This window comes from Pelobates fuscus, chromosome 7 (genome assembly GCF_036172605.1).
Source record: "Pelobates fuscus isolate aPelFus1 chromosome 7, aPelFus1.pri, whole genome shotgun sequence".
In the NCBI taxonomy this organism is placed as follows: domain Eukaryota; kingdom Metazoa; phylum Chordata; class Amphibia; order Anura; family Pelobatidae; genus Pelobates; species Pelobates fuscus.
Window position 1 is genome coordinate 174,039,836 of NC_086323.1, and position 23,490 is coordinate 174,063,325.

Sequence of the window (23,490 nt, forward strand, 5' to 3'; positions counted from 1 at the left end):
GCATGGGGGCAGTGTGCGTGTAGTGTGTGCATGGGGGCAGTGTGTGTATGGGGCAGTGTTTGTGGGTCAGTGCGTGTAGTGTGTGCATGGGGGCAGTGTTTGTGGGGCAGTGTGTGCATGGGGGCAGTGTGTGTAGTGTGTGCATGGGGGCAGTGTGTGTAGTGTGTGCATGGGGGCAGTGTGTGTAGTGTATGCATGGGGCAGTGTGTGTAGTGTGTGCATGGGGGCAGTGTGTGTAGTGTGTGCATGGGGGCAGTGTGTGCATGGGGCAGTGTGTGCAGTGTGTGCATGGGGGCAGTGTGTGTAGTGTGTGCATGGGGGCAGTGTGTGTAGTGTGTGCATGGGGGCAGTGTGTGTAGTGTGTGCATGGGGGCAGTGTGTGTAGTGCGTGCAGTGTGTGCAGTGTGTGTATGGGAGCAGTGTTTGTGGGGCAGTGTGTGTAGTGTGTGTATGGGGGCAGTGTGTGTATGGGGGCAGTGTTTGTGGGGCAATGTGTGTAGTGTGTATGGGGGGCAGTGTTTGGGGGCAATGTGTGTAGTGTGTATGGGGGGCAGTGTTTGGGGGCAATGTGTGTAGTGTGTATGGGGGGCAGTGTTTGGGGGCAATGTGTGTAGTGTGTATGGGGGGCAGTGTTTGGGGGCAATGTGTGTAGTGTGTATGGGGGGCAGTGTTTGGGGGCAATGTGTGTAGTGTGTATGGGGGGCAGTGTGTAGTGTATGTATGGGGGCAGTGTGTGTAGTGTGTGTATGGGGCAGTGTGTGTAGTGTGTGTGTATGGGGACAGTGTTTGTGGGGCAATGTGTGTAGTGTGTGCATGGGGGCAGTGTTTGTGGGGCAGTGTGTGTAGTGTGTGTTTAGGGGCAGTGTTTTGTAGTGTGTGTATGGGGGCAGTGTTTGTAGTGTGTGTAGTGTGTATGGGGGGGCAGTGTGTGGTGTGTGTATGGGGGGTAGTGTGTGTAGTGTGTGCATGGGGGCAGTGTGTGTAGTGTGTGCATGGGGGCAGTGTGTGTAGTGTGTGCATGGGGGCAGTGTGTGTAGTGTGTGCATGGGGACAGTGTGTGTAGTGTGTGCATGGGGACAGTGTGTGTAGTGTGTGCATGGGGACAGTGTGTGTAGTGGTGTGTGTATGGGGGCAGTGTTTGTGGGTCAGTGCGTGTAGTGTGTGTATGGGGGCAGTGCGTGTAGTGTGTGTATGGGGGCAGTGTGTGTGGGTCAGTGCGTGTAGTGTGTGCATGGGGGCAGTGTTTGTGGGTCAGTGTGTGTAGTGTGTGCATGGGGGCAGTGTGTGTGTAGTGTGTGCATGGGGGCAGTGTGTGTGTAGTGTGTGCATGGGGGCAGTGTGTGTGTAGTGTGTGCATGGGGGCAGTGTGTGTAGTGTGTGCATGGGGGCAGTGTGTGTAGTGTGTGCATGGGGGCAGTGTGTGTAGTGTGTGCATGGGGGCAGTGTGTGTGTAGTGTGTGCATGGGGGCAGTGTGTGTGTAGTGTGTGCATGGGGGCAGTGTGTGTGTAGTGTGTGCATGGGGGCAGTGTGTGTAGTGTGTGCATGGGGGCAGTGTGTGTGTAGTGTGTGCATGGGGGCAGTGTGTGTAGTGTGTGCATGGGGGCAGTGTGTGTAGTGTGTGCATGGGGCAGTGTGTGTAGTGTGTGCATGGGGGCAGTGTGTGTAGTGTGTGCATGGGGGCAGTGTGTGTAGTGTGTGCATGGGGGCAGTGTGTGTAGTGTGTGCATGGGGGCAGTGTGTGTAGTGTGTGCATGGGGGCAGTGTGTGTAGTGTGTGCATGGGGGCAGTGTGTGTAGTGTGTGCATGGGGGCAGTGTGTGTAGTGTGTGCATGGGGGCAGTGTGTGTGTAGTGTGTGCATGGGGCAGTGTGTGTAGTGTGTGCATGGGGGCAGTGTGTGTAGTGTGTGTAGTGTGTGTATGGGGGCAGTGTGTGTATGGGGGCAGTGTGTGTAGTGTGTGCATGGGGGCAGTGTGTGTAGTGTATGCATGGGGCAGTGTGTGTAGTGTGTGCATGGGGCAGTGTGTGTAGTGTGTGCATGGGGGCAGTGTGTGTAGTGTGTGCATGGGGCAGTGTGTGTAGTGTGTGTAGTGTGTGTATGGGGGCAGTGTGTGTATGGGGGCAGTGTGTGTATGGGGGCAGTGTTTGTGGGGCAATGTGTGTAGTGTGTATGGGGGCAGTGTTTGGGGCAATGTGTGTAGTGTGTATGGGGGCAGTGTTTGGGGCAATGTGTGTAGTGTGTATGGGGGGCAGTGTTTGGGGGCAATGTGTGTAGTGTGTATGGGGGGCAGTGTGTAGTGTATGTATGGGGGCAGTGTGTGTAGTGTGTGTATGGGGGCAGTGTGTGTAGTGTGTGTATGGGGCAGTGTGTGTAGTGTGTGTATGGGGACAGTGTTTGTGGGGCAATGTGTGTAGTGTGTGCATGGGGGCAGTGTTTGTGGGGCAGTGTGTGTAGTGTGTGTATAGGGGCAGTGTTTGTAGTGTGTGTATGGGGGGCAGTGTTTGTAGTGTGTGTAGTGTGTGTATGGGGGGGCAGTGTGTGTAGTGTGTGTATGGGGGGCAGTGTGTGTAGTGTGTGTATGGGGGGTAAGGAGGCTTTTTTTTTTACATTTAATTAAAATTAATATATTTATGTCCACCCTCCCTTCTTACCTTTATTGATGAGGAGGGGGGACATAATTTGTTCCCTGGTGGTCCAGTGGGATTCCCTGGTGGTCCGGTGGTGGTGAGGTGAACTCTAGCCTAGCTACAGGGCTAGAGTTCACTCTCGCGAGATTTGGGGTGTTGCCATGGTTACCGCAATGCCAGCCCTGCATTAGCTGGCAGGGGAGAATCTCGGGGGGGGGGAAATTGCAGAAAAACTGCTATGTTACATTAGGGTTAATCCAGCCTTTAGTGGCTGTCTCATTGACAGCCGCTAGAGGCACTTCCCACTGTGATTTTCAGTGAGAAGACGCCAGCGTCCATTGGAAAGCATTGAGAATGCTTTCCTATGGACTGACTGAATGCGTGCATGCGCATTCGGCGGAAGAGGGAGGAGAGTCCCCAGCGCTGGACAAAGGAAGCGTTTAACCCCTTCCTCCCTCTAGAGCGTGGCGGGAGGGGGGCCATGTTTGTTTTCCTGGCACTATAGTGGTCCTTTAATTAAGCGGTTTTGGTGTATAAATCTCATTGCTCAATTCTCTGCCGTTTAGGAGTTAAATCCATTCTGTTTCTGTTTTGGTGACTATAGTTTAACTTGAACCTTAATGGAACAAGTGCATTTTGATTTAAGTCACAACAGCTAGCCAGATGTTTTCAAATACTTCACACTGGTAATGAAGAAAAGACTATTCATTCCCAATCTCAACAGCTTCACTATTCAACTACAGTTGGATTAGAGAGGAGTAGTAAGGAATGATCAGGTGGTGTTGGGAACTAGAATAAATATACTGCTGAGATTGTGAAGGTCTGTATGAGAAGAAAAGTGGGCACCTTGCACACTCAAGGTTTGTTAATGAAAAAATTGGGGTGGTGCAGTGAAAGTTTTTTTGGTTTTTTTTTTGTTTGTTTTTTTAAGAAAGTGTGGGGAGCTATATTTGGAGTATGTTGCTCTCAGTACTTTAAAGCCCATGCCTGTCCTCAAGGTTGGAAAGAAAGGACATTATTAATGCTTGAAGTACAGTTTCCACATTTTCAAAGCAGCAGAAGAATTTGCACTTACTGACTAAATCACTCTATCACAAAGATAACAATGAAATGGGGTCATGAGCAGTGTTGAGGCAGAATGTGCAGGCTTCTCTGCCCAGCATGTCATTTATTTTGTAAATCTTTCTTTTATTATGGCACATGCGTTATGGGGGTACAGAATAGAAAGAGGAGGCATTGTGGGGTAACATAGGGTAATAATAACAGGAAGGCACGTAGTGCACTCCGCAGAAAGATTGCCATATTTTTGTGTTTTAAAGCGTCATATGAGTAACATAGGGATACAAGCTTGGTAACAGTAGTGAATCATGTTAATACAATGAGGATTTATTTATTTATTTATTATTGCCATTTATATAGCGCCAACAGATTCCGTAGCGCTTTACAATATTATGAGAGGGGGATTTAACTATAAATAGGACAATTACAAATAAACTTACAGGAACAATAGGTTGAAGAGGACCCTGCTCAAACGAGCTTACATTCTATAGGAGGTGGGGTGTAAAACACATTAGGACAGGAATTTACAATCAAATAAGGTGGGCTGCCCTTTAGGAGAGGGCAAGAGACAGGTATGTGAGGTAAGGGTTAGTCTTGGAGGCCATAAGCTTTCCTAAAGAGATGGGTTTTAAGGCACTTCTTAAAAGATGCAAGACTAGGGGAGAGTCTGATGGCGGTAGGCAGGCTATTCCATAGGAAGGGAGCCGCCCGTGAGAAGTCCTGCAAGCGCGAGTTGGCCGTACGAGTGCGGACAACGGACAGGAGGTGGTCACGGGCAGAACGGAGAGACCGAGAAGGGACATACCTATGGATCTGTGAGGAGATATAAGAGGGGCTAGAGTTGTTCAGTGCTTTATAGGTGTGAGTTAGTACCTTGAATTGACTCCTACAGCATACAGGAAGCCAATGTAAGGACTGGCAGAGGGGTGAGGTGTGAGAGAAACGACTAGAGAGGAAAATCAATCTAGCAGCAGCATTCATTACGGACTGTAAGGGTGCAGTACGGCTATTGGGGAGACCAATCAGGAGAGGGTTACAATAATCCATGCGGGAAATTACTAGAGCATGGACAAGCTCCTTGGTAGTATCTGGTGCGAGAAAGGGGCGGATGCGGGCTATGTTTTTAAGATGGAATCTACAGGATTTGGCAACATGCTGGATGTGAGGCTCAAAGGTGAGACCAGAGTCAAGTATGACGCCAAGACAGCGCGCTTGCAAGGATGGACTGATGTTGGTACCACAAACTTGGAGGGAGAGCGAAAGAGGAGGATCAGTATTAGGAGGAGGAAAGACAAGGAGCTCAGTTTTTGAGAGATTGAGTTTCAGAAAGCGGGAGGACATCCAGTCAGAGATGGAAGAAAGGCAAGCAGTGACACGTTGCAGGACGGCAGGGGAGAGGTCCGGGGAGGAGAGATATAGCTGGGTGTCATCAGCATACAGGTGGTAGTGAAATCCAAAAGAGGTAATAAGTTTGCCAAGAGAGGCAGTATAAAGAGAAAATAGAAGGGGACCAAGGACGGAGCCTTGGGGAACTCCAACTGAGACAGGGCAAGGGGAGGAGGTATCATTAGAAAAGGAGACACTGAATGAGCGTTGGGAGAGATAAGAGGAAAACCATGAGAGGACAGAGTCACAGAGACCAAGCGATTGAAGAGTTTGAAGAAGGAGAGCATGATCAACGGTGTCAAAGGCCGCTGAGAGGTCAAGAAGAATTAGTATGGAGTAGTGGCCTTTGGATTTAGCTGCGATTAGGTCGTTAGTAACTTTGATAAGGGCAGTCTCTGTAGAGTGGAGAGGGCGGAAGCCAGATTGAAGAGGGTCAAGGAGAGAGTTGGAATTGAGGAAATGAGACACACGGGTAAAGACAAGTCTTTCCAGAAGCTTTGAGGAAAAAGGGAGCAGGGATATGGGACGGTAGTTAGAGGGGGTGGATGGGTCGAGGGATGGTTTTTTTAGTAAAGGTACTACAGTGGCATGTTTAAGGTCAGCAGGGACGATGCCAGAGGAGAGCGAGCAGTTGAAGATGTGTGTTAGAGAAGGCACGAGACAAGTGGAGAGAGATCTAATAAGGTGAGATGGGACAGGATCGAGCGGGCAAGTGGTGGGGCGAGAGGAGCAAAGAAGAGCAGCCACCTCTTGGTCAGTAGCTGGGGAGAATGTCTGAAGGGTAGGAAAGGCATGATCTATGTGTGATTGAGAAACAGAAAGGCAAGGAGGGGAGAATTCTTTCCTTAACTGTTCAATCTTGTCAGTGAAGTAACATGCGAAGTTATCAGCAGTAAGGTTAGTTTTGGGGGTGGCCACAGCAGGGCGAAGAAGAGAATTAAAGGTGTGAAAGAGACGCCTGGGGTTGCGGGAACATGAACTAATGAGAGTGGAAAAATAGGACTGTTTGGCAAGGGCAAGGGCTGCACTGTATGAACACAATATGAATCTATAATGGAGAAAGTCTGATTGTGTACGAGACTTCCTCCATGAGCGTTCAGCACAACGGGAGCATCTTTGCAGGTAGCGCGTTGATTTAGTATGCCATGGTTGGGGGCGGGTCCTCCTCGAGGTGCTTGTTTGGAGTGGCGCTGCAGTGTTCAAGGCAGATGTAAGAGTAGAGTTATATATGGAGATGGCCTGTGAAGGACAGGAGAGGGAAGGGATGGACTTGATGTTTAACAGTGCTAGTATAGTAGGCATATTTGTACAATCAGTAACAATCTGTTTGAAAGCGACCATGTTCGCAGCTTCTGGTCAGTCTTGGCTCTCAGGGTTGGATATACAAAATAATATCGTCAGGGCCGGCGCGTCCATAAGGCGGCACAGGCGGCCGACTTAGGGCGCACCGGCTCCGGGGGGGGGCAAGATTTCAGTGACCGGCAGGAGGGAAGCTCTCCCTCCTGCCGGCCACCATCTCCGCCCCCAGTGCGGCAGGGCTGCGATCAGGCGCTGCGAGGGAGCTCTAACCTCTCTGCTCTGCTCCCTCGCGCGCTGTCTAGTGATGCCGCGGGAGCCGGAATATGACGTCATATTCCGGCTCCCGCGGCATCAGCAGACAGCGCGCGAGGGAGCAGAGCAGAGAGGTTAGAGCTCCCTTGCAGCGCCTGATCGCAGCCCTGCCGCACGCCGCCCTGCAGCCCCACTGGACCCCAGGGAATGATCCACACCAGCTCTCCAGGTAGGGAGGCTGGGTGGATATTATTTATGTATTAAAATAATTTGTGAATGTATGTGATGTGTGAGTGAGTGAGTGAGTGAGTGAGTGAGTGAGTGAGTGAGTGAGTGAGTGAGTGAGTGAGTGAGTGAGTGAGTGAGTGAGTGAGTGAGTGAGTGAGTGAGTGAGTGAGTGAGTGAGTGAGTGAGTGTCTCTGGGAGCGTCTCTGGGAGCGTCTCTGGGAGCGTCTCTGGGAGCGTCTCTGGGAGCGTCTCTGGGAGCGTCTCTGGGAGCGTCTCTGGGAGCGTCTCTGGGAGCGTCTCTGGGAGCGTCTCTGGGAGCGTCTCTGGGAGCGTCTCTGGGAGCGTCTCTGGGAGCGTCTCTGGGAGCGTCTCTGGGAGCGTCTCTGGGAGCGTCTCTGGGAGCGTCTCTGGGAGCGTCTCTGGGAGCGTCTCTGGGAGCGTCTCTGGGAGCGTCTCTGGGAGCGTCTCTGGGAGCGTCTCTGGGAGCGTCTCTGGGAGCGTCTCTGGGAGCGTCTCTGGGAGCGTCTCTGGGAGCGTCTCTGGGAGCGTCTCTGGGAGCGTCTCTGGGAGCGTCTCTGGGAGCGTCTCTGGGAGCGTCTCTGGGAGCGTCTCTGGGAGCGTCTCTGGGAGCGTCTCTGGGAGCGTCTCTGGGAGCGTCTCTGGGAGCGTCTCTGGGAGCGTCTCTGGGAGCGTCTCTGGGAGCGTCTCTGGGAGCGTCTCTGGGAGCGTCTCTGGGAGCGTCTCTGGGAGCGTCTCTGGGAGCGTCTCTGGGAGCGTCTCTGGGAGCGTCTCTGGGAGCGTCTCTGGGAGCGTCTCTGGGAGCGTCTCTGGGAGCGTCTCTGGGAGCGTCTCTGGGAGCGTCTCTGGGAGCGTCTCTGGGAGCGTCTCTGGGAGCGTCTCTGGGAGCGTCTCTGGGAGCGTCTCTGGGAGCGTCTCTGGGAGCGTCTCTGGGAGCGTCTCTGGGAGCGTCTCTGGGAGCGTCTCTGGGAGCGTCTCTGGGAGCGTCTCTGGGAGCGTCTCTGGGAGCGTCTCTGGGAGCGTCTCTGGGAGCGTCTCTGGGAGCGTCTCTGGGAGCGTCTCTGGGAGCGTCTCTGGGAGCGTCTCTGGGAGCGTCTCTGGGAGCGTCTCTGGGAGCGTCTCTGGGAGCGTCTCTGGGAGCGTCTCTGGGAGCGTCTCTGGGAGCGTCTCTGGGAGCGTCTCTGGGAGCGTCTCTGGGAGCGTCTCTGGGAGCGTCTCTGGGAGCGTCTCTGGGAGCGTCTCTGGGAGCGTCTCTGGGAGCGTCTCTGGGAGCGTCTCTGGGAGCGTCTCTGGGAGCGTCTCTGGGAGCGTCTCTGGGAGCGTCTCTGGGAGCGTCTCTGGGAGCGTCTCTGGGAGCGTCTCTGGGAGCGTCTCTGGGAGCGTCTCTGGGAGCGTCTCTGGGAGCGTCTCTGGGAGCGTCTCTGGGAGCGTCTCTGGGAGCGTCTCTGGGAGCGTCTCTGGGAGCGTCTCTGGGAGCGTCTCTGGGAGCGTCTCTGGGAGCGTCTCTGGGAGCGTCTCTGGGAGCGTCTCTGGGAGCGTCTCTGGGAGCGTCTCTGGGAGCGTCTCTGGGAGCGTCTCTGGGAGCGTCTCTGGGAGCGTCTCTGGGAGCGTCTCTGGGAGCGTCTCTGGGAGCGTCTCTGGGAGCGTCTCTGGGAGCGTCTCTGGGAGCGTCTCTGGGAGCGTCTCTGGGAGCGTCTCTGGGAGCGTCTCTGGGAGCGTCTCTGGGAGCGTCTCTGGGAGCGTCTCTGGGAGCGTCTCTGGGAGCGTCTCTGGGAGCGTCTCTGGGAGCGTCTCTGGGAGCGTCTCTGGGAGCGTCTCTGGGAGCGTCTCTGGGAGCGTCTCTGGGAGCGTCTCTGGGAGCGTCTCTGGGAGCGTCTCTGGGAGCGTCTCTGGGAGCGTCTCTGGGAGCGTCTCTGGGAGCGTCTCTGGGAGCGTCTCTGGGAGCGTCTCTGGGAGCGTCTCTGGGAGCGTCTCTGGGAGCGTCTCTGGGAGCGTCTCTGGGAGCGTCTCTGGGAGCGTCTCTGGGAGCGTCTCTGGGAGCGTCTCTGGGAGCGTCTCTGGGAGCGTCTCTGGGAGCGTCTCTGGGAGCGTCTCTGGGAGCGTCTCTGGGAGCGTCTCTGGGAGCGTCTCTGGGAGCGTCTCTGGGAGCGTCTCTGGGAGCGTCTCTGGGAGCGTCTCTGGGAGCGTCTCTGGGAGCGTCTCTGGGAGCGTCTCTGGGAGCGTCTCTGGGAGCGTCTCTGGGAGCGTCTCTGGGAGCGTCTCTGGGAGCGTCTCTGGGAGCGTCTCTGGGAGCGTCTCTGGGAGCGTCTCTGGGAGCGTCTCTGGGAGCGTCTCTGGGAGCGTCTCTGGGAGCGTCTCTGGGAGCGTCTCTGGGAGCGTCTCTGGGAGCGTCTCTGGGAGCGTCTCTGGGAGCGTCTCTGGGAGCGTCTCTGGGAGCGTCTCTGGGAGCGTCTCTGGGAGCGTCTCTGGGAGCGTCTCTGGGAGCGTCTCTGGGAGCGTCTCTGGGAGCGTCTCTGGGAGCGTCTCTGGGAGCGTCTCTGGGAGCGTCTCTGGGAGCGTCTCTGGGAGCGTCTCTGGGAGCGTCTCTGGGAGCGTCTCTGGGAGCGTCTCTGGGAGCGTCTCTGGGAGCGTCTCTGGGAGCGTCTCTGGGAGCGTCTCTGGGAGCGTCTCTGGGAGCGTCTCTGGGAGCGTCTCTGGGAGCGTCTCTGGGAGCGTCTCTGGGAGCGTCTCTGGGAGCGTCTCTGGGAGCGTCTCTGGGAGCGTCTCTGGGAGCGTCTCTGGGAGCGTCTCTGGGAGCGTCTCTGGGAGCGTCTCTGGGAGCGTCTCTGGGAGCGTCTCTGGGAGCGTCTCTGGGAGCGTCTCTGGGAGCGTCTCTGGGAGCGTCTCTGGGAGCGTCTCTGGGAGCGTCTCTGGGAGCGTCTCTGGGAGCGTCTCTGGGAGCGTCTCTGGGAGCGTCTCTGGGAGCGTCTCTGGGAGCGTCTCTGGGAGCGTCTCTGGGAGCGTCTCTGGGAGCGTCTCTGGGAGCGTCTCTGGGAGCGTCTCTGGGAGCGTCTCTGGGAGCGTCTCTGGGAGCGTCTCTGGGAGCGTCTCTGGGAGCGTCTCTGGGAGCGTCTCTGGGAGCGTCTCTGGGAGCGTCTCTGGGAGCGTCTCTGGGAGCGTCTCTGGGAGCGTCTCTGGGAGCGTCTCTGGGAGCGTCTCTGGGAGCGTCTCTGGGAGCGTCTCTGGGAGCGTCTCTGGGAGCGTCTCTGGGAGCGTCTCTGGGAGCGTCTCTGGGAGCGTCTCTGGGAGCGTCTCTGGGAGCGTCTCTGGGAGCGTCTCTGGGAGCGTCTCTGGGAGCGTCTCTGGGAGACAGGGTGAACGGTTGTAATTTACAGCATGCAAATTAATTACGACAGGCTACCTGCACTGACTTTTAAGTATGAGCATTGAGAATCGCGTTAGGAGGATAACCTAGGTCAGCAATAAGGTATATAGCATGTGAGTGTTGTACAAGTTAAAATGCCAAGTAAGAAACATATCATTAATAAACATATCATTATATTGCATCAACATCGGTTGTCTGTCTCAGGGAGGTCAGGCTTGAATTTATCAGGACATAGTCCATTGTGACTGCGTAGCTGTGGTGGCGTGGCAGCAGTCTAGGCCGATGTGCGGCAGTGATGGTTAATGAGAGTCACCCTATACCTGCAGTCGGCAATGGTAAGGCACATGTTGAATAGTCCCAAGTGTTGGAGCGGTCAGCACAGGGCGCGGGCCCCCTCCAGCCCCAGGCCCATTTTGAGGGTGGCATCTTCTGACCACTGGCCCAATGGCTCTGTGAGGTCGAGGCAATCCCATTGTGGGTGCAGTTGGTTCCGGATCTCTTTCGCCGCCAGCGGCGGGCATTCCTCCTGCAGGGTGGTCGATGCTTTGGAGGTATTTCCCTCCTGGCACCCGGCCTGGGCGGGCTGCGTGTTTGCGCGGTTATCCTGTGGGTAGTTGCTGTGCCCGGAGTGGGACGCCTCTTCCCCGTGTCTCTCGCTTCAAGCTTGCGGCCTGGCCTTGTTTGCGGTGTTGCCTTTCTCTGCACACCGTGAGGTCGGTTCGGCCTGTACGCTGCCGGCTGGGGTGGCTTGCTTGCCATCGACGCTTGAAGCCTCTGCTCCAGTTTGTGCCAGAATCTTGCAAAGGATGTGTTTATGCGCTGGTGAATATCGCCGAGCTCCCCTGTTTCAGGTAAGCGGTTTGATATGTGAGGATTTCTTACCGCCGCCATTTTGGGTTCACCATGCGTTAGGCTGTCCTGGTGTTGCAGTGTGTAGGTTTGCGAGTTTTGCTTGTGTTCGTTAATCCTGTCGCTTGTCCCCAACATGCTAGGAGCCAGTTGTGATTGTGTCGATATTTGGGGGGGATTATCCCCGAAAATTGTCGATTGTAGCGGGAGCTGAGGCACAGCACGACCGCTCTGTCCGGATGCTAGGCTCCGCCCCCCCAGCATGTCATTTCAACAAGTTTGGAGAAGCAAGATACAACATTAAAGGGACACTCCACTGCCCAAATACAAATAATAAAAATGCTGTTTAGTAAATATACCCCAAAGTAAAACTTGCATGCATATAATTATGCATGTTTCCATTGGAGTTATATCTAAACCAGCTTGCAAAAACAAAAAAAAAGTGCTCTTGCCTGCTGCCGTTGCAAAACATACTCTTCTAACCACCAGGAGGTGTAACCACATTCATTTATAAAAAAAAAGTGTCAATTTCTATTGAAATCTGCTCTATTTCCACAATGAAAAAATAGGACCCACTCTTCACACAAAGCTTTTCAGCAAGCGAAAATTGTTTATGGGTCTGGAGTGACCCTTTAAGTTTCCATCCCCGATAATGGCAGGGAGCTTTGACAGACCAGGCAGATAAATGTGAATAACCTCTGCCAGGTGAGGGATACTGTGCTGTGTCATACACCCATAACTCTTACTAATTTCAGGCTTGCCAGATATTATGGTCCCAGATAGATTTAGATATAAATGCAGAGGCTTGTTGGTTTAAAAAGGTCCTTTAAAAAGCAAAAGCTGAAACATTCATCTGGAGAAGGAATGAGGTCATTTGCAAACAATGAACAAAACAAACAGGTCACCAGAAATTTCAGGTGTTATTGACATAGGTGCAACTAAGAAAACTAAAACCTGCTCATAGGTTTGTTTAACAACATGGGTAACAGCCTTGGGAAATATAAACATGTGAACTCGTATTAATTAACCCTTTACCCTCTAGTGTATGCATGCAAACAGCAATGCAATGCCACCCTGCTGGGAAGGTTAGTCATTATAGGGTAAAAGCAAGGGGAAAAAAAAGTTACTGTTCTAGAAAGAAAAAGAAAAAATTCTACATGTATAGAGACTTTATTTTGGTTTCCATAGCAACAGCTCATAACCTAGCACAATGTACCACAATAACAATGGATTTTGCATTGACAAATCTCCCACTATGTGCAAAATCTTTATTTTTAAAGCCATTTATTTAACCCATTAAGGACAGAGGCAAATGTCCACGTTCTGAACAAAAACAAAACCTAGAATTTGAGCTATGTTTGTCCACCCATAATTTACCTCTTTCATATTAAGTGCACCCACACCTACTCTATATCATTTTCTGCAGGAGAAATGGGTTTCTCATCTCACATTAAATATTTACATACGGAACAGAAATTTAATATTAAAAAAAAACAAAAAACATTTATTCAAAGTGAGAAATTAGAAAAAAGTTATTTTCCAAGATCTGCATGGTATGTTAGAATACTGTTATCTTTTACTGCAAAACACACATTTGTATGCGGTGATGTACCACAAGTACCCCTTATGTACAGGTCTTATGGTGTTTTGGGAAAGTTACAGGGTCAAATAGCGGGCTTGACCATTTCAGATCACCATATTGGTTGCCTTTGAGACCATATGGCAGTCCAGGAATAAAAATTAACCCAATCATGACATACCATTTACAAAAGTAGACAACCCAGGGTATTCAAAATGGGGTATGTCCAGTCTTTTTTAGTAGCCACTTAGTCACAAACCCTGGCAAAAATAAGTGTTCATATGTGTTTTTTTTATTTTTCCCTCACACAATAAACTACACTTTCACTATGATAACATCGTCATACATAACACAGCTCTAAAACACTCCGATTTGTGTTCAGCAATGTCTCATGAGTACGACAGTCTCGCCCACCCCATGTACAGGTATTTTGAAAAAGTTACAGGGTCAAATTAGTGCTTGCCCGTTTCGGTTTGCTAAACCTGTCACCTTTGAGTCAGTGTTGTCAGCCTGGGTAATAACATCTCCATACATATTCAAAAGCAGGCAACTGTTTGGGCTAGTCACTTTATTACAAATGCAGGCCCCATTTAGTAGGTATACTTTATCTGTGTTTTTTTTCCCCACACAGTAATGCCTCAGTATTTTTATTTAACATTGTCTCACGAAAAGAACAGTGCCCCCATGTACTGGCTTTGGTAAGCCACAGTGCCAAAAATATTAGATGCCCTTTTCGACTTTTCACAAAGTTATTTACTCTGCCTATGTCACCTTTGAGGCTGTATGGCAGCTCAGGAAAGAAAGTTATACCCCCATTGTAACAGATCCTTTTCTGATAGTAGACAACCCAGGGAATTCCAAATTAAGTATTTTGAACCACTTTATAATGGCTGAGAATAACAAATAGGGACTGGCCGAGGTCAGGTGGTCCAACTTTTAGTCTTGTAAACCATCAAAGCTCTGTATAATCCATATTTTCCTAAAACCCCAGTGCATTAAAAATATTAAGTGTAAAAGTTGTGTGATACCAATCACATACAGGTAAAAATCCCAGGGGACACAGAGTGCAGAACAAAGAGCTACCAAAGAGCTATACTCCCATTGACGTAAATATCTTAAAAGTGGCTTTGTCACAGTCTGGAGTTTTGGCATAATTTGGGGGCATTCTAATTTGCAGTGCTGGGGACAGTAAGTAAAGTTACTTACATTATTAATCTGTTCCTCGTGGCCACCACTATCTGGTAGATGAGCGGTGCCCAAAAGATAGATCCCCAGAGGTTTTAGAACTACAATTCCCATGATGCTTTGCATGCCTTTAGAATTGTTTTAAAATTACAAAGCATCATAAAAGTTGTAGTTTTAACATCTGGGGATCTACCTTTTGGGCATCCGTGTGGTACATCCACTTCAACTACTGGTGCCTTATCTGCCAGGAGCCCATGAGAGAACCTTATGGAGGGTCCCGTCTCCATAGATAATTCTCTCCCCCAACCTCCACCCCATAGGGAAATCACAAAACTTGACTGTGGTCCATACTTTGCCTTATATCTTTTGACTATACAGTATTGAAATTTTACCATCATCAATGTGAGCATTGGGGAGAGGGTGACTGAGTCACTTTGTTTTTATTCGATTTGATGTCATACCAAAGTATTGCATATTAAAACAATACCTGTATAAATAATCATAAATCTGGTCAAAGTAAATCTCATCCTCCAAAATTGTACATTTAAATTGTAGCCATCACAATGTGATCAGAGTTTAATATGCAATTACATACAATGTAGTATCACTTTGTAACATACTTGGAATAAAAAAGTAATTCAATTAAATTTGTGATTTCTCTAACAGTAATAATCTTACACCAAAAACCATTCAAGATCTGTTTTATAATTACCTTTAAAGTTTTCACTCCCCCACCAAAAAAAAGAAATAAAAATAAAATAAATGATTATGCAAAAACAAAAATAGACTTGAGAAAACCACATGCTGTACAAAGTTATTCGCTTGAGTGAGAACTTTCAGGAATTCAAAGATTCATTCCAAATTTAAGGCCAAAATGGCTGAATTGGAAACATGATTTTTTTAATTTCGGCCCTAAACCTGAAATTTACTTTGAACGCTCTAAATTCCTAGTAATTCAATTCTTACTTTAGTGAACTAACCCAAACATCAGCAAGTCAGATATCTAAAAACTGAACTGATAAAACTGCCACTGAACTTTGCCCAAACTGGAAAGAATAATAAAAAATAAAAAAATATCATTAAAAATCTTCCAAAAGGACCCTGCAGAGAATGGAAACAAGCACAAGCCAGTAATCACTTACGTTTTTCGTCATCTGCATGGATTAAGGATGCTGCCCTCGAAAGCACATCTAAAGGGGTCTCCATTCCTGGACAGACCCTACAAAATGAGGACATAGGTAAATAAGCTTTGCTATTACATTTGCAATGATAAAAACATGTCAGTTGTAATCATAAGAAGTGTGCTATAGTGTTTATGGTGCCAAGAGTGCCCATCAAGCGAAGTCCAGCAGTGCAGGGTTAGCTCACTTGGCTGAGAGCAATAAGATACTCTGGCCCAATTGGGTCGGCCCTGCACTGCAGGGTTTAGCTCAGGAGAATCAATGTAGGTACCTCGTTAGGAGCTTTCAGCTCTTCTCCTGGCAGAGATTACAGTAGGAAGCACCAGGGCACTCATGACACCATAACCACTATTGTGTGCTGCAATGGTTATGGTTTTCTGAGCATGTTGTTACCGGATTTAATCAATAGATAAACACAGGTTTAGCCACTATAGAGTTAATTGTCAAGAATGTAAAGTGAATTTTCAATTTGGCTTCTTTAACCTAAACTGTAAAACAAGTCTGATCTGGACAATTTTAACAGTTCAGCTATTTTGACCTAGAACTTGAAATTCACTATGAATTCCCAACAATTTACACGTTAGCAAGTGACCCTGTCACACTGCATCACAAGGAAGAATGAATGAGGTTGACTGGTTGAGATAACAGATCAGTGGAAGAACAACAATTTTGTAGGTAGTAAGGAAATAATAAACAGGTCTGAGGATTCGGGTATCTCTCTTGACCTCTCTAGACAGAAATGCTCCTTTTCCCTTAAAGAGGCACCATATTGTCAGGAACTCAAACATGTAGTCTATTTAACTATACAGGTTTCCAGCCCCAATTGCATCACGTGGGAAAGGTATTTTTATTTACCTGTTTTCCCACACCACGCCGGCCTCGCTGAGGATTGCCTCTCAAACCAATGCTTTCCCAATCAGCATCTCCTCAGAGATGCATGGAATAAATACATTGTTATAGCAAACATTCAGCACCTCCATGCAGAGCGTGGGAACACTGAACGCTAGACTAGAAAGCAACTCTAGTGGTCTTCTGAGTAATTGCCACTGGAGGTGTTACTAGGCAGCTATGTGAACATGGCAATTTCTCCCATGAGGTGCTGAAAATGCAAAAGGTCAAAAGTTAAAGAGATATGGTAGACATCCTAGTATTTGCAGAAGTCACAAAGAGAGTCTTCACTAAACTATGGTAAATAAGATAAAATACTACTACTAATAATCATCCAATTGGGCTATTAAAAATGAAAACTTCAAGCACCAAATAGCCATTACAGAATGCTCTAAGGCTTATACTGCTTAGAGTGGATCCTCCACGCACGAATTCAATTCCAGTAAAAATAAAGGCTTTATCTGCAATTATATATATCATCCTTCCTCCCCTTAAGTGGCTAACAAATATGCATCTCCCAATTTACTGCTCACACCACTATACCATTACCCACCTAATTTCTATTAAAAAAAAAAACAAAAAAAAAAAACATGCCTTTTTTTTTCTGGCTGAGCGAGAACTGCACCTGTATGAACAGGATTAAGTAGTAAAAAAGCTGGTTTGAGGTATTGTCATAGAACAGAAGAAGTACTAACACAAGTATTGTCACAAGATTAGGAACCATCGAGAAAGATCACCAACGGCACTCAAGTTCATTGAACCAGAAATAAAATGCCCTTAACTGTTTCATGCTCGAAAGTCACAAGGGCTCTGTTATACGCTCACAAAGAGATAACAGTATAGATTTTCTATAGTTAATTGGTAACAGATAAATCAAACCGTACTCCTTCCATAACTTGATCACAAATTAAACAAATATCTTTTGAAGCCGCCATTTCCCCTCCCCCCCCCCCCCCCCCCATCTAAAATAATACAACAAAGGGATATTTAACCCCTTAAGGACCAAACTTCTGGAATAAAAGGGAATCATGACATGTCACATATGTCATGTGTCCTTAAGGGGTTAAGGACACTTGCTTCTATCGCTTTACAATGGGGAAAATAATAATAAAATCAAATTGAAACACTAAAATGGGTAAAATAATAAGAATTAAATATTTAAAAATTCTCAAGTTATCAACACGCTGCTGTAGGGCTAGACATATATTTGTAGAGTTTAGGTGTTACATCTAATCTCTTCAGAAAATTAACAAAATTATAACAAACAAATGATGGATCCATCAATTGGTCACCGTTCAGCTACGAACCTCCAAAATTCTGTATTTATGTAGGTATTTTGCAGATAAAGAATGCCAAGAACCACAGACGTACACGATGCATATATTAGTGATTCAAGTAGAGACATTAAATCCTAGATCTAGGATTCAGAGAGAGAGCGAGAGCGAGAGCGAGAGAGAGAGAGATTGGATAAGCTTGCATGGCAAACCAGCACAAAAGGGTTTACTAGGACTGCACATTTACATTAAGAGTATGAGGATTAGTGAAGGCTTTTAGCACAAAAGGAGAGAAGAAAAAAAAAAAAAAAAAGGCGTCCCTTTGACCCTATCACAGAGCACATTGCAGCCATGACTCTGGGATATGTCAGTACTCAAAACAAAAGTCAACATCTAAGGACCTGTATCTTTCTACACAAAATGTTTCTGTTAATACTAAAATATCCATTAGCACCGGTCCACCTGGAAACTCAGACATGCAGGCCAGACCACTCAGCCAATAAGTAGATAAGGTCATTAGGAAGTAAAAGTCTGATTGACCATCAATATCACTAGTAAGGAAGCCATGTTGCTGGAAAAACTAAATCTTGAGGAATAACTATGTATTTCTTCAGACTGCTCGGCCTACAAGGTGGGTCTACTTTTAAAAAGAATACAGAATTGTAAAAAAACAAAACACACACACACACCGCACAGTTTAGGCCTCTGACAGAAAAGTCTTGGTACAAGAGATTGATGGTGATTATATTCTAGGCCTTTTGAGAATCACTGACAGAAAATCCACTTTTAAATATAAAATTCAATTTCTTTTCAACGTCAGTAATACTTAAAGGGACACTATATTCAACAGAACCACGACAGCTTAAAGGGACACTGTAGGCACCCAGGGTACTTCAGCTCAATGAAGTGGTCTGGGTGCAATGTCCCATGTCCCTTAACCCTACAGTGGTAATTATTGCAGTTTCTGCGATTCAAGGGGTTTGAACCCCTTCTTCCCCATGGGTTGGGGGGCACGAGGGAGAGGGGCACTGAAAAAGGCTTTGTTTTTCTGGCACTACCTATTGAATCCTTTTATTTGTAGTGATTCTGGTTTCTATAGCTTTTCTCTGCAAGCAATAAAAACACTCAGATGGTCTCTGCAGGTGCTTCCTAGACCAGTGCTGCCCAATTTGTAGCATCTACTTGCTCTGCACGGAGATACTAAACGATTCCTATGGAGATGCATTGATAGAATGAATATATGAGGAGATACTAATTGGCGCAGCATGGCGTTTTTGTCACACATGCGCAGTAGTCTCCCTTTCTTTGGTTACACATTTTTCCTACTGGACTGTTACTTTAACCCCTTAAGGACACATGACATGTGTGACATGTCATTATTCCCTTTTATTCCAGAAGTTTGGTCCTTAAGGGGTTAAAGGAAAACTCCATGCGCCATAACTACTAAAGCCGTTTATAAACAGCTTTACAACCTGCCTGGGGTAATCCAAATCCTGTTATCACCTCATACGAGAGCTCTCAGCAAAAGAACTGGCCTTGCATGATGGTGTTCAGCTCAGGTGAGCCCACAGAAGATCCCATGCAGGAGCTGCAGCTGTTAAAAGAGGAGGTGACCATCACCCAGCAAACTGTTTTGCAAATTACATGGGGGGGGGGGGGGGGAGGGAAATCACACCTGGCACCATAACCACCAAGTATATATTGGGGTTTTGGTTATTTGTCCCTAGGCAGAAGAGAACGTTTCTACTTATTTCTAATTTATGATGCATAGAATAGAATATTACAGAAATTTGAAACAATGGTAAAGTGCTACAAGGCTTTAGTAAAAACTCCCATCAGTCCCAGAAAACTAAGAGCACGTGATTCTAGGGAGTGGGCAGTATAAACTGGCTAACTGGCCCTGAACAACCATCTAAATCACTGTAGTATCATCTACAATCCTGTAATTGTTATGTGGAGAGATTCATTGTTTCTGGTGTAATTATATCTAACTGACGTACTAATAACAAGCACACAGACAGTGTCAGGAGCTTTGATGTACACTTGTACACAACCTCTCCAATGTACACAACCAGGTAATTAAAAGACAAAGGGCCAACATGACAATATTAAAATATTGCCAGGTTTCTATTTGTAACACAGTGAAGGAGTTTAAGCATGCGTGGGATAGGCATAAGGCTATCCTAGCTATAAGATAAGACCAGGGACCTAATGCGAGTGTTAAAGAAAACATTACCTGCCTATATCTTGCCCAATGCTTAATATCAGTTTGATGCTTACAGTCATAATAAACAAAAGCCTTTCTGTAGAATTCAGCTAAATTCTGTTTTACGTGCACAAATGATGTTACAACACCCAAGAACTGTAAGGACGAGATAAGAAAACCCTGAGTTGGAGAACTTGCAGAGAATTCTATTGGACAAACTGCATCACTGGGATATCTGCAAAACGTATAAGAAACAGCTTTTTATCTGATTATGTGCGCGCCAGCTAAATAACATTGAAAGTGCTAAAACCTCTCCGTCACTGTGTTTTGTAATTTTGCTTATCTGTTCAATAATAATATTTTAATTTGGACCAGTTGTTTCACGTGATTTTATTATCCTCAACATTTTGGTGCCGAACCTGGGGAGGTGAAAGCGACCAGTGGACGGAACCAGGCCTGGAAACTGAGGACAGGAGACCAACCGGCGCCTCTAATAGGTGAGAAGCTTTGTATCTCAATTGCTCTCCCTTCCTCTGATTCCTAAACCCTCTGTCCCCTGTCGTAAGTACAAACCTTCTAAGAACCTGAAACAACTGTTTTATGTTTTAACATCTTTTGTTATGAATGTGTGAGTGAGGATACTGGTGCATAAAACCCACCGTATCAGTATGCAAGAGGTCCTTTACGGCGTATGATTGAAACTGCCTCAAGACGCACCTCTACGGAGAATGCCTATGGGGGCAGTGATGTGCTACGTAAGAGGACCCTATAATCCTCAGACACAAAAGTTTCTCACTCTCTCTGAGTTTGTCAAGTAAATTGTAACTAACCATAGTCTGCACAGCAAAGGGACAAAAAAAATCATAGAAGGTTCAGTGTGGGTTGATGCAGAGTTTTTACTAAGTGTGCCTTGGTCTGTAAGTGCAAAGTCTTTGGGTACCCCCTGTGCTCTTCCTTTGGACATCATCGGCTATTCGGCTTCAGTCCACTGCTGCTATTGGGTACAGGGCTACTCCCAGAGAACGAGAGCGACCCTGATCTCTGATCACCTCTCGGCTTTGTTTCTAAGCAACCCTGGTCACGCTGGTTTGAACCTGTACTCTCCCATGCTAAAGGGCATGACCCAGAGATGTAGCAGACTTGTCTCCCATGAATAATCAGACTGTTGAGTCAAGCCTCCTAGGGTGGTTTGACATTGATGATATAAGAGGTCAGGTACTTTTGGGGATCTACGGCGTGCTGGTTGTCATTTGGTTCCGTTGGAAAATTCGTAGAGACGAACAGCGGGGATTTTCAGGGTGGGACTTTCCCTGACAGCCACAGTGTTGCTAAGAATCGAGAGAGAAGGGTAAGAGTCCCCTCCATCATAGCCGGGCTATGGGAAGATAGTGCATCACCCTCAAATAAAGGACGTCCAAAGAGTCCTCCTCCCCCACAGGAGAGTATGAATAAGAAATATGGCGTGTGGGTCAGCCGGCATCTGCCAAAGTAGAGCAAGCTGACTAAGGGAATGGATTTTGGGATCCCCAAAGGGAAAACCTTTGAATTATCCCGCTGGGAAAATCTCTACAAAAATTTCAAGCTAAAATTTGTAGAACCAAATGAGAAAGCAGCATGGCGTAGATGGACTGTAGAATCCTATCAGAGACAGCAGAAGGCCCAAGGTATTTTTACTGTAGAGACTAAGACAGCATCAGGGAGAACTGACCAGCAGAGAGAGGAGAGCCAGTCTGAGTCAGAAAGGGAAGAGGCAGAACAGATAGAGCAGCTTGCAATCTCACTTGTGGAGCATGCTGTGGACAATACAGAGACCCCGAGAGACCTAGGGGCCACACAAAAAATTCCTGTTGGCCCAACCACGACATGCCCCACTGGAGGATTGAACCCCCCACCCTCTTTGTACCCACCCCTATATGTTGAACCCCAAGTCAGAGCCACTGCACCATCATTTGTGTGGAAGGAGAACTACAGCAAAATGGCTGAAGAATTTTTATTACCTCAAGCCTCAGCTTACCCTGTCAGACAGCAGTTTATTCCAGGCACAAATGGTCAGGCAGACAGGCACATTACCCAGCATGTCCCATGGACACCTGGAGAAATGAAGGGATTTCTTTCATCAGTCCCTAAGCCGCGGAGCACTCCATATGGGTTTGTAAATGAGCTGTACAATATTAACGTCAGCTACAACCCCACATGGAGAGATCTGCTGCAGATAAGAGTTGTGGCTGGTCAAATAGACACTTCTGCTATTTGTACTAAGCTTACTCTGCCACTTAATCCATCAGAGGTAGAGAATAATCCACGTAGGGCATTGGAGTATGTCAACCAGCTCAAGAATAAGATTACGGAGGTTTCCCTCCACAGTCTTGGGTCCGAGTGACAAATATCCAACAAAAGGCTAAGGAACCGGGGGCGGGGCCTGACAGCCAAGATGGCCGGACGCACTTCATGTTGGCTCCTGCCTAATCAAACTAAATTTAGGCTATTACTGACCGACACTACGGAGAGCAGGGCCTCAAAGGTACAGCAAGCGGGCACCGAGAGAGGGAGCACCGCGAGTGCACTTGAAAATAAGGGCTCAACCGATTATAGACGACACCCGACATCGCAGCCTACCAAGCTTGACAGCCCGGCGGGTGGGGGATGCGGCCGGTCCCCCACTGCCGGACCCGCATCGAACGCACAGCCCTGCACCCCCCCACCCCCTTTTTGGACCGGCGGGGGTTATCCCGGTCCCTGCAGGAAGACCTACCCTCAAAGCACAAGCAGAATCTTACAGCGACCTGAATGCACAGGCACCGCGTGGCTATCCTAAGATGGCTGCCGCGCTACGAGCAACACTACCTCCTGAAGCATCAAAGGGACAGTGCTGGCAGACACACTTCAATGCCCGCTTTGAGAAGATATGCCAGAAATTCTGGGCTCGCATTCAGGGCCGAACCAGACTCCCCGCAATGCCTGAAACACAAGGGGAACAGGTAGCCAAGCCAGATCGCCAACCCGGCAAGGGTAAGAGGGCCCAGCAGTCCCAGCAGGAGATAGAGATGCCGAGACGCCAAGACAAGCGGCGGAGCCTGCCCCATGATAATGCATACCCAAGGGACGGCAACAGCGTGAAGAAGCATAAACACCCTGTGGGTAAGGCGCAAAATTTCACAGATCAGCAGAAGCCGACTGAGCAGAGATACCTACCTGCAAACAAACCACACCCTGCGAGCGGCAGGAGCCGGACAATGAAGAAGGAAAAGCAGCAGACCACTAAGTTTAGAGACCACTACTGCCTTCCCAGGCTGAGGATCCGAAGGGGATACCCCCCGTCGCTTAACCCACATATCCGGACTGCCCGACACCACCCTATGACCGCCCGATGACCCACTTATGGAGTCGCCAGCAGCCGGAGTGGTGGGAACAGCACAAGAGCCCTTGAGAAGGTCTGGGGCCGGCAGAGTGGTAAAATATGGACTACTGGGACATTGACACTATCTGCTGCTCTCCTCTTCAGCAAGGGTATAGGGTAAACGCATGGGACACAGGGGCAGGAGACACACGCTCCCACTGTAGCTGCCTAAACCTACCCCATTTGTACCCTAGCCGTAGTATTAACCACTTACTCTGCTTAAGTTTATTTCTTATTCACGTTTTGCATCAGCACTAGGGACGACCATCAAGGGGCTTAATCCCTCTTTACACTCTGCACAAGCGCTTTTGCTAAGAGCACCCACTATACAGGTCTAACTAGTATTAAGGCACCAAACATGTAGTGGACAGGAACAGGGAAGATGTGGTTTCTCCATGAAGCTGATGCCCTAGCTCTGAATAGGTCTAACAAGCCTGCTCATTACACTAGTTATTAATTTTGCTATTAATCTTGTTTAGAAGCCAACGTATAGCATATGAAGTCTTACTCTTCTTTTTTAAGCCGAAATTATTTGCTACTCCTGAGATGCCTGGCACTATCCGTGCTTATCTCACCTGTTATCTACTCGAGCCACATAGGCACATACATAACCGTAAATGTATGAGCTTCACATATCATTTGCTCGCCATGTAGCAAAACATGCAGGATATGCAACTTAATGTATATACTATGTCCAT

General features: G+C 48.3%; 1 protein-coding gene across 2 annotated transcripts in view; it reads right to left on the reverse strand.

The window, feature by feature from the left end:
* VGLL4 (vestigial like family member 4) overlaps positions 1–23,490 on the reverse strand; it is a 157,472-nt gene that overhangs the window by 98,391 nt on the left and 35,591 nt on the right. For both annotated transcript variants that reach the window (XM_063426935.1, XM_063426934.1), the window contains exon 2: positions 14,989–15,065. In XM_063426935.1, the coding sequence (XP_063283005.1) occupies positions 14,989–15,052 (64 nt within the window). In that variant the 5' untranslated portion in view covers positions 15,053–15,065. The remainder of the gene's footprint in view (positions 1–14,988; positions 15,066–23,490) is intronic.